General features: G+C 36.0%; 1 protein-coding gene across 6 annotated transcripts in view; it reads right to left on the bottom strand.

Moving 5' to 3' along the window:
- CNTN1 (contactin 1) overlaps window positions 1-12,086 on the bottom strand; it is a 353,678-nt gene that overhangs the window by 146,254 nt on the left and 195,338 nt on the right. For all 6 annotated transcript variants that reach the window (XM_059080718.2, XM_067009071.1, XM_067009074.1 and 3 more), the window contains 2 exons: window positions 4,656-4,788; window positions 917-1,089 (listed from right to left, as the gene is read on the bottom strand). In XM_059080718.2, coding sequence (XP_058936701.1) covers window positions 917-1,089; window positions 4,656-4,788 — 306 coding nt within the window. The remainder of the gene's footprint in view (window positions 1-916; window positions 1,090-4,655; window positions 4,789-12,086) is intronic.

The following is a 12,086-nucleotide window of genomic DNA, read 5'->3' as shown; positions in this document are numbered from 1 at the left end:
TTTTGACTAGACTTTGTTTCCTTAAGAAAATATTGAAGGTCTTTTTCTTTCAATGCAATGCAATCTGTTGTGTATTTCTTCAAGGACTGAGTTTATTATTTACATTCTCACTGTCACCACACCAGTTTAATCTGACTGCACTTCCTGACCCTGTCTCACTCCCTTCTGGTAATCACTACCACTTGGGTCCTTTTAAAATGTCACTTTCATCCTATAATTCATTTTGCAGAATATTTAAATGCTGACATAAAATCACGCACGGAGAACACCCAGTCCAGCTCCCCTCCCAACACACATTTTTCTTTCAGAATAACGTCTAACTTTTAGTTTAGCACAATGTTTCTCAAAATATTTTTCATTATTATTGTCTCCAAAATGAGAAATTTTATTTAATTTAAACTTATTTAGTTAATCAATTAAAATTTTTATTTAATTTATTCCTAACAAGAAAAATTAAATACTAGGGAATAAGATTTTTTGGGTGGGGCTGAGCGTTGGAGAGCCATAGACCATTATGTTGCAATATCTAAGATGGTTCCCCCCACCGCAAAAACCAATTTTCACTACCTTGGGGGTGATATCACCCCCACTGAGAATGCATAACTTAGCATTTCCATTAATAGTAATCTTTAGAAACTTATTCAAGACCTTTTTGAACATGGCCTTAGTTTATTTTCCAGTGTTATCTTTCACTACTTCAAGTACATCCATAATACCCCTCGTGACATTTTGCTCTCCTGAAATTTTTTTCTTCTCCACACAATTAAGGTCCACTAATCTGGTAAGACACACCTCATCTACAGAGTCCTTCACTTTCTTTTCTTCTTGATTTCTCCTTTTGTTAAACTCTTATGATAACATCTAAGTTTTACTTCGCCTAAATCCATTTGCCCTTTTAAAAGTTACAGTTACTTACATCCAAAGCTCAAGGTTGCTTCAGTGCTTCTGACCATTCCGTAGTTATTTGATGCTAAACAGTAATATACTCCAGCATCTTTCTGTTTGTCAGGATTGTTGATAACAAGGTTTCCTCCTACCATACTGTACCGATCACTTGTCAGATCAATATCCCCATTATTCATTCTCCATCTATGACAAAAAGAAATAAATGGCATATCAAAGGCCAAGAGGACTGCAAACAGTGTACTGAGCTAACATTGTTCTAAAATAATATGAGTATAGCTCCATGTGAAGTCCGATGATTAAGTAGTAGACTCAGAGTGGTATTTCTTCACATCCCATAATTCTGTGCCTCTGCGCTCATGATGTATAATTCAGCTCAGGCACAGAAAGATAAATGTTCAAGTGTATGAATAATTTCCATTTTTTTATGAGGCATCCCAAAGGACAAATATTTCATTGAATTTTGCTACATAAACTGGTTTCTTAGCAGATATACATGGATTATAAATGATAACCATTTATGCACTATTTTAGATTCATGCATATAGATACATTGTATAAAATATTAAAAACATTCCTATAGCAAAATAAAATATAAAGTATCAATATCTGATTCTAAATATGAGTCATTTTTTAAAGAAGCATAATAATTGAAATCAGGATTCTTCTCAGTAAATGTCATATTCTGACCACTAGAGGTCGATCACACTATTTGAACATGATTAAAGTCAACTGGGTCTTCGCTTCCAAGCCACAAATACACTATTGCAGGTATATTTATATGGAGATGATGTTATGAATAAACCAACTAGAAACAGGAATCTAACTTTCTTGGTGAGATGATGAGAAGATTGCATATATAAAATAGTTGTCAGTTAAGTTGACCACCTGCATAATTTTATAATCATGTTCTATCAGGGTTAAGGTTCCATGTCTTCTGCAATGCTATAAAACTAGAGCCATGGTCAACCAGTGGGCTGTGGTCCCGTCATTCATTGCCTGGCTGCACAGTTCTGATTAGGGTCAGAATCTTGCCAAAGAGGTCTAATGATCTTAGAATATTTTTTAATATATCAAATTACTGGAACATCTTTAGTTTTAATTTTTACTGTGTAGAAGGGAGGGTGGGAGGGAGGGTGACAAAAGAGGGAAGAGTTATGGGAACATATGTATATGTATAACTGATTCACTTTGTTGTAAAGGAGAAACTAACACACTATTGTAAAACAGTTATACTCAAATAAAGATGTTTAAAAAAAAAAAAAGCAAGCAACAGAAAACTGTGCTTTCCTTCTGAAAACCTACCAAATACCAACCCAATGAATAAATCATCCCCTTCACCCCAGCTGATGGCAATATTGTCCCTGACTGAACCATCCAATGTCAAGTCACTTAGTACTTGCCAAGGCAATGGGTTTCCTTGTTAGGCAGTTCCAATTGTTATGTTTTACGCCCCCTCATTATATTTACTTTAACTTTTTATTTATTGCTTTAACGTCTTCCCAGCGGGTCTGATTCTGCCCTTGATGTCATATAATGATTAAGTTTTGCTGTGTTAGGGTAAGTTCACCGGTCTATTTTATTTTTAGGAAGATTCACCTTTGTTGTAATTCCTTTTACACAGCTTTAAACACAATTTTTATTGGAGTTCTTGTTACTGTGGGAGACAAGGCAAGATAATGAAAGCCTCAAGGCTGATGAGTGAAAGGTAAAGTTCCCTGTTGTAACTTTCATGATGTTGCCACGAATAACAAATTATCACAGAACATGCCATAAATATAAAAGTACTATGTGAATGACAAATTGCATGATTACCAAGGTAAGTATGGCTTGCCCTGAATATTAAGTAAATGTTCATAACTGCAAGTGTTCTTCTGTCAGACAAGCTGCATCATGAGCTGAATATTTTTTATTTTGCTGTCAAATGCAGATAACCTTCCTAACAATTAAACGTCTACTTCTCCCCTTCAGCTCTCTACATTAACGTGTAGATAATCAGGCCGTACTTGCCCTGGGGACTTAAGTGCCGATGCAACCTTTGGGAGTTGGTGATGTATTTGCCAAGCAATGTTTTGGTTTTCATTGTTCTTTTTTATATTTTAATGAGAAGACTAAGTAGGACTAGCAGAAGGGAGCTAGAGAGAGGTGCTAATCAACATGTACAAAATTTTATTGATGTAAAACTTTGCTTCTTACTGTCTCTGCTGGATGGTGGTAGTGGCGGCAGCAAAGAGAAGTACACGTTCGTAGAACACTATCTGAGAACAACCTCTGCTGTTCTTTTCTCTTCCATTGGAGCCTGGAGGCTGATTTGCTTAGGTTCCATGTATGAATGTCAAGGACACACTGTCACAGAATAACTGTCACAGAATAACCGTCACTGAAATAGCTTTTGAAATGCTATTGACCCGTCTAGATAGATAAATACTGAAAAAATTATATGTTTCTTTGAAAGTCATAAAACCTGTATTTCAGTCCTGGATCTGTGATTTACTAGCTCTGGAGCAGAGCAAGTCAACTTACTTATTCAGGACTCAGCTTCCTCTCCTATAAAATTTTGTACTTGGATTAAATCTTCTCTAGAGCCCCCATTAGTTATACTATGCCATGTCCACGGTTATGTACATAAACTCCCATTATATATGACTTAAGGGTAGAAATAAATCTAGCCCATCAAATATTTTCAGAACAAATGTGTTATTTATAATTTATAAAATATCTACTTCTACTTTTATAAAATTATAAAAATAATTTTAAAGAGATGGTGATTTTATATATACACTTATATTTATTTTAAGAAAATTTTTGTGATTATAGCCAGAGGCAAGAGAAAATGAGTTCAAGTATAATTAAATGGGGGGAAGGGGTATTCTCCATGAAAAAAACTTTTTAATAACAATAGAAAGTTGTTTTTCTATCCATGAGAAGAAAAATCTAGTACTAAAATGCACTTTGTTGAATGACAACCTTCAATTAACTCAGGTGACATTAACAGACTAGAGCCCCAATTTCCCCATCAATCACTTGCTTTGTTTTCCTGGAACCAAAATCCATTGGCATTTGCTTAATTTTTAAATCTTATTCTTTGCATCAGGCTAGAAACTGTTAGTATACTTTTCTGAACACTCTGAAGCAAGAGAACCAAATGTTACTTTTTACAAAGTTATTTTTGATAGCATAAATATGTACCCCAGAAAAACATAAAGAGGTATGTTATATAGATCGTCCAATATGTAGAGACATTTAAGGAATTTGCTTTGTTGTCTGGAATATAGATTTGAGACTACTGAAAAAATGGTGCTTTCTAGAGTTATCTATGTAAGAAGCTCTTTAAATGTAGTTAATATAGAAATACTATCCATAATCTGTAGGTATGAATTATCCAGGCCAATACATACAAAACCAGTTTATCCTCAAATGCATATATTTAAATTGTGCATATTATTCATATAACCATTTTCTTAATAGCATGATCTCCATTAGCCAGTTTTTAAGTGGATAATGTCAAATGACACTGGCATTATCTGTGCAGGAAATAGGAAGTGAATTATTTGCATATATTTGAGAAAACTATCTATTTGGGTATTAACAACTTAAAAAAAATAACCTGTATGAAAATATTTTTGTTAATGTTCCTGGACTTCATAGAAAGCTTTATGCCATAGCTTTCTCTATAGATACAGGGTCATAGATGCTGATCTGTAATCTTTAGTCCAACACTTCATTCTGAAAAGAGCAACAAGATACATTACTTGTAAACTGGGAAAGGGCTGGCTCGTGCCCTACAGTTTAGTGAAACTTTTCCTTCCGGTGACTCCTCTGGATAAATGGTATTGATTGGTTGTTCTTCAAAAATTGGTCCAAATCCTTTGTCTTCCTCAGAAACTATAAGAAAAATACAATTATTTTACATTGTTCTATTTTACAAATCAAAGATAATTTGGGTACATTAAAAAGTTTTTTGAAAAAACGGTCAGAAACATGGAATCTCCATTTTCATTCAAACCAAAGATATTTGCCACTATAATCCTGAGGAAAACGTTTAGGTTCTTTATTCAAAATTCTTTTCTGTCCATCTCTCATAATTTCTCTAAAAGCACTCTGCGTTGCCATGCTTCACTATTTACAGCTCCTCATACAAGTCTTGCTTTCTATGCCTCTGACACTTTGCACATACTTTTCCTCTTTCTGGAATCACCATCTGACTTTTCTCCTCTTATCAAAATTTGTACACTCCTGGGCTTCCCTTGTGGCACAGTGGTTGAGAATCTGCCTGCCAATGCAGGGGACACGGGTTCGAGCCCTGGTCTGGGAAGATCCCACATGCCGTGGAGCAACTAGGCCCGTGCACCACAACTACTGAGCCTGAGCGTCTGGAGCCTGCGCATCTGGAGCCTGCGAGCCACAACTACTGAGCCCACGTGCCACAACTACTGAAGCCCACGCACCTAGAGCTGGTGCTCCACAACAAAAGAAGCCACCACAATGAGAAGCCTGCGCACCACAACAAAGAGTAGCCCCTGCTCACTGCAACTAGAGAAAGCCTGCGCACAGCAACGAAGACCCAATGTAGCCAAAAATAAATAAATAAATTAGAAAAAACCCACAAAATTTTAAATCTAAAAACAAAAAATTTGTACACTCCTTTATGATTTAGTCATAGAGTTAGTTCCTTCACGAAGCCACCTCTCCAACCCCTCCTAGCTTTAGTTGGTCCTCATTTATGTTCTCATAACTCCCTATCAGGCTTATGACACTTAACACACCTGCTGTGATTCTTGATACAACTTTCTGTTTCACTAGATTGCAGATGCTTGGGGACAGGTCTGAAACATGCTAGGTGCTTAACAACTTTTGAACAATATAATGAATGAATTTCTAGATGCCCTGGGGGAATGAGTCCTTTTGGGGGATCAGTTCTTGTTTAGTTTTTGTTTTTGTCTTTAAACATGTGACCAGCACAAGTACTTAGCAACATCTGGAACAATCAGTAAACTAATTACATGATATGGGATCTGTCCAACTCATTTAAAATGTACCACAAAAATACCAGAAAATAGGGCTTCCCTGGTGGAGCAGTGGTTGAGAGTCCGTCTGCCGATGCAGGGGACGCGGGTTCGTGCCCCGGTCCGGGAGGATCCCACGTGCCGCGGAGCGGCTGGGCCCGTGAGCCATGGCTGCTGAGCCTGCGCGTCCGGAGCCTGTGCTCTGCAACGGGAGAGGCCACAACAGCGAGAGGCCCGCGTACCGCAAAAACAAAAACAAAAACAAAACAAAACCCCACAAAATCTACCACAAAAATAGTGTTGAGAAGAAGTTGTTCCTGACTGTGTATCCTCTCTGGAGGGCAGGCTCCTCATAGCAGGATGAGGAGAAGAGAATCACTCCCATGTCATCAGTGTGGCACCATTTACAGAGCACAGCTAAGAGCCATATACCTCAATTGAATTAAGTATATGACTAGAAATGAGGAATAATCTTACATGGGATCATTGTAATGTCTCTGCTTGATCAAAAGCTATGGTTCACTCCTCCAATTTATTTTTTTAAGAGAGAGTGTAAGGCAAATGCTACACTGAAATTTTGGTTGTTCTAACATTAAACTTAAGGATAAAAGCTTTCTCCCAGTTCCTCTTAACAAGCAGTTTAATTATGTCTTTTAAATCTTGCTTTAGTACTGTTTAGCAGTGCTTTTGGAAAAATTATTTAATGTCTCCAAGACAATATCATGCTTTATAAAATGTGGATAATAATAAAATCTATCTCATTGGACTATTGTGAGAATTACATTGAGACAACCCATGTAGTCAGTAATCAATAACTACTGATTTTACCAACATTCTCATGAATTTGCCAGTCCTTTCAAAGTTTAATTTAAATATCTTATGTATATCAGCTCTTAGACTAATTCCAAAAGCTTCAGGGGCCAAATTGTATTCATTCTTTTAGCTATGGTGCCATAAACATTATGTCAATACATATTTCTGTGTACATAGATGACTAATAAAAACCTTCAGTTAGTTTCTCCCAGTATGAAGCATTAAATTTTCTAAACTGACCTGAAATATTTCAAAGGGAGAAGCCTCATTTTTAGTTGGAATTTGCTGAAATTGCCATTCAAGAATTAATAGACCTTAGTTACATTCCAAAACCACCATTCTATTTCAGACTGCAGATAAATTGCTGGATCAGAATTGGAGGAACCAGAGAAACTGGGATTTAGCTCCAGCTGTGCAGCGTTCTAGCCGTTGTTTTATACAAGTTGTTTGTTCTACATGGTATCTACAGTTTAAAAAAAAAAAAAAGGAATAGGGGCACATGCCCTAAGGACTTCACAGGCCTACTGCAACCATAAGTAAGACAATGAGTACAAGGTGTTCACAGAAGTCCTCTGCTAATGCTTTTGAAGTCCTGCTCTGAGCTGTGTCTAGTTCCATATCCCTGAGGTTATAAAAACTAGAAATGCATATAATGTTTCTGCTTTGCTTCTATAATTTTTCTGATGATGTCCAATGTTTTCTGGCCTTTCAGGATGTAATAGCACACCAGGGAAAAATGAGGAATGAAACCCAAATCCCTGATAACTAGACCTTCATTTGGATGTAGGGTCTAGATTTTCTAATCTCTGAAAGAAATGACCTTGTGCTTATCTATGATAAAAATCATATGCTATTTTTTCTTCCCACTTGGACAATCTCATAAGCTCTTCCTTGAGTCTCTCCCAGTTGCACAGCTTTTCTAACTGGAGCAATTTAGTAACACTGCTGCCCTGGAGAGTCTGTTGTTTTTTCCCAACTCCCCCCCGCCCCAAAAAAAAGCTTACAAGGACAAGCAGAGGAGTTCAATTTTATTAATATATTTTGATTCTCTTCTGGAAGGTAAGATGACTTCTATTCTCACTTTACCCCCCGATGAATTATGAGTTTAGTATGAAATTTTTTGAACAATTAAAAAAATACCTAAATAGACTAAATATTTAGAATACTAAAAATAGTGTTTAGAGGAGTTTAAAGCTCATGAATATCTTCTAAGTACATTGTATTTATATACAAGCCTGATGATTATGGTATTACTATCATTACCAATAGAAAAGATCATCAAATTTAAAGAGGAATGGATGTTTGGTGCAATTATGCATATAATTAAAGCAGAAGCCCCCTGATCTGCACTGGATTAGATCTTGAGTTCCCATTTGTTACATCAGTGGCAACATAAGAATTTTAGATGGTCATCTACGAGGCTACAGTTTGGTGAACTAGAGGTGTTGGTTGTCCTTAATTCAGTCAATGACTTGATTCTGACTTTGCATATGGCGAAGTTTTGAGATATAATGCCAAAAGCATGATCCATGAAAGAAAAAAATGTGATAAGTTGGACTTTATTAAAATTTAAAAGTTATACTCTGTGAAAGACACTTTTAAAAAATTTATTTTTAAAATTAATTAATCAATTTATTTTTGGCTGCCTTAGCTCTTCGTTGCTGCATGTGGGCTTTCTCTAGCTGCAGTGAGCGGGGGCTATTCTTTGTTGTGGTGCGCGGGCTTCTCTTCTTGCAGGGCACAGGCTCTAGGTGCATGGGCTTCAGTAGTTGTGGCCCATGGGCTCAGTAGTTGTGGCTTGCAGGCTCTAGAGCACAGGCTCAGTGGTTGTGGCACGTTAGTTGCCCCATGGCATGTGGGATCCTCCAGGACCAGGGCTTGAACCCTTGTCCCTTGCATTGGCAGGCAGATTCTTAACCACTGTGCCACCAGGGAAGTCCCCTATGAAAGACACTTTTAAGAGAATTTCAGGTCTTTAAGATTAGGGGTTTTTCTTTAGGTCGACTCCAGCTTGAATCAGATAATTTTGCATTAAGCAGCAAATTGAAAAGACTGTCAACTAATTAAGTATCTACTTTGGTTAATAATGGTGATTACACACTATTTCACAAAATTTGAACTCATCTCAATAGGTGCAGGGTTTCATTACCTAAAGATTCTTCAACAGTATTGTATTTCCAATGTAGGAATAGTTAATCCTGTCCTGCTAGCATCTGCTTCTAGAGTGCCCTCTGGTAGTGCCAGTATAGGGTTTGTAATAATCCTGAATTCTCAATTTAATTTATAATTTTATTAGCCTTCTTAAAATAACTACTTTTATCACTTTGAAATAAAGTGAGTTTTGTTCATTCCAAGTTGCCTTGGTTATTTAAAGTACTGTACAGTGCTTTGAAATACAACAAAGACAGCTGCACATAAACATACATCAATATGGAGGTAGAGGTTAGTAGATTTGCATATTTTCATAAAATGCATAGTTTTAATGTTTCTTTTGATGGTGTATCTTTTTTTCATTTTTAGTTTATTTCTTAATTTTTTTTATTGTGATAAGTCACATAGTATAAAACATACTATTTTAACCATATTTAACTGTACAGTTCAGTGGCACGAAGTACATTCACGCTGTTGTGCAACTCTCACAATCATCCGTCTCCCGAATTTTTCACCTTCCTAAGCTGAAACTTTGTCCCCATTAAACATTAACAACTCCCCATTCGCCCTCCCCACGCCCCCCACCTCCCGGCCCCTGGCATCTCCCAACGTACTTTCTGACTCTATGATTTTAAGGTATATGCCTTTGAGATAAAAATCAGTCATCTTTTAGTAAACTGAAAATATGTTTATAGTTTCTTCATCATGATCATAATGCTTAGGGGTTTTTTTTGTTTTTTTCTGGAAGATACCAGCAATGAATATTTCCATTGAAAATAATGGAATGCCACATGTTAATAATGATGGGACTATATCTATTGATAGGCAATCCCTCAAAGGATAGATGTAAAAATAAAACACTTTTGGGATGAGCTGGGTTGAAGTTTATAGGCCAAACTGGATATTATCAGTGCCCCATGCTATTTTTTTTCAATGACAAGTGCTTTTCCAAAATTATATGCAGATATTTCCTAGTACTCCACTTCCATCTGCCCTTTATAGGAAGAGACAACAAAACATTTAAGGGATAAAAATATGAAGCTAATTTCCGATAAAATATTTATTTTTCACTTTGAGAAAATATTACATTTAAGATATTTCCCTTTGCCCACTTTCTAGATCAAAAAGCAGAATATGACACACTATATCACATTAGTGTTTCTACTCAGTATATTTTATAAATGTACATTTCTAGCTTTTGTAAAATTTTTGAGCCTGATTAAAATAATGCATAATATTCCATTAGGTGGTTTACCAATTACTCTATACATTTTATTTTGAGAACATATTTGGGCTCTGGGAAGATAAATTACTCAACACAAGGTTTTGAATTGTTGTGGCATGCTCAGTGTGAACTTCTGAATGTGAACTTCATAACCCTCTTGAATACTATCTGAGCTCATTGCTCTGTTAGCTCAGCTAGGGAGCCCAGATCAAGGAAAAATAACTTTCAGGGGGAATACAACACAAGGTTCAGCAAAGGATCCATTAATATAAGCATTATAATCTCCATCCACAAAAATTAAGCCAGCCATTGCTTTTCTTCTAGGGCCATGAAAATAATTAGATGACAAATTATCATGCTTTGGAAGTATTATGGGGTTAAAGCATACAAGAAACACATGGATAATATGTTAAAAAAATAAGATTATTTTAAAAACACATGCTCTTTTTTTGTACTGGATATATTCTTCTAAAAAGGAGCACACAATTATATAGATGACTTCTCAAGCTAATTGAAGACAGCACTTCACTCTTTTTTTGATCTATTCAATGCAAATTTGTGTATTTTCTACCATATAGTGGTAATATATTGCAGAAGTAAGTTCATTTCTTAAATCTGATCAAGAAGATGAATAGAAAAAAAGAAATCATGTATGAATATTTGCTGTCAAATTCACAGATGTGAGCAACAGGCAAAAACTGCTGCTTTTTTCAGTAGTGTTCTCAGTTTCATAGTTAATGTAATCAGTTAGTTGTATGATCTTAAATGGTATTACTTCACCTCTCACTATATAGAGATGGTCCACTGTAACCTTGTTATCCTATATTATCTCTGGAAATTGAAAGTATAATTACTATCTGTGCCTGAGAGTTATTTTTTATTCATTTTATATTCATTATGAATCAAATCCTATTTCTCACTCTGTAATATGTCATCTCAATCTGTTAGTTTTCAAACATAATTTTATATAAGTATGCTGTAATAAGATTCTCAGGAAAAAATCTGTTAGAAAAAAGCATTGAAAACAAAATTTTAACACAGTCTAATATTAGAATTTTTACAATATATACAATGCTACGGTGGTTATGGGATAAGGAGTGTTGTAGGCTCTCATGAAATACAATAAACTCTCCAAATGAAACAATATTTAAATTGGCTCAAGGCATGTTTCTTGTCTTCATTGTCAATTGTTCCCCACTGATAAGAGAACAAGGACATTTAGGGCTTAGGCTTTGAATACTCTGGTGCCCTAATTCTTTAGTCTCATGGGTAATAGGTAACATTGCAGTAATTTATCATAACTAAAATATAAGGAGTTGGCCTTGAGAATGTGCAGAAATCCAATAATTAGAAGGAAGATTAGGATCTGGTTAGCAGAATGGTTAAGTTGACTAAACTTTCCTTAGCATGGCATTGCCTGCCTAAGAAGAGCCTATCACATTTCCTGATGGCAACCATTTCCTTGACCTATGGTCCAACCCTGAAGCTCTAGACACTGTGTTTTGCATAACTATCTGGGCATCTGTCCACACCTACCTTATGTCTACCTATGTATGCTGCCACAAGCCAAGGAATGATGGGGGTACCAGAAGCTGAAAGAGGCAAGGAAGGAGCTTTCCCCTACAGGTTTTAGCAGAAGCATGACGCTGATATCTCCTTGGTTTGGGACTTTTAGAACTGTGAGACAATAAATTTCTGTTGTTCTAAGCCACCCAGTTGGTGGCACTTTATTATAGCTATAGCTGTCCTAGGAAACTAATACATGTATTACACTTAATCATAAACTGTTGAACTTTAATGAACTAGACTTTCTCAAATTTATTTGACAGTGAAGTCCTACTAACATCCTGCAGAATAAGAGTTCTTTGAATTAGTGATCTAACACAGCCCATATTTGCCCACATCTGTACTTTATTTGTGCCACTGCCTCTAAGAATTAGCTCCATTTCTAATAATTGAAATACTTCAAGTTTCCTTTACCTACTAGC

Source organism: Kogia breviceps, chromosome 12 (genome assembly GCF_026419965.1).
Source record: "Kogia breviceps isolate mKogBre1 chromosome 12, mKogBre1 haplotype 1, whole genome shotgun sequence".
NCBI lineage: Eukaryota > Metazoa > Chordata > Mammalia > Artiodactyla > Physeteridae > Kogia > Kogia breviceps.
This window is presented reverse-complemented; position numbering and strand designations above follow the sequence as displayed.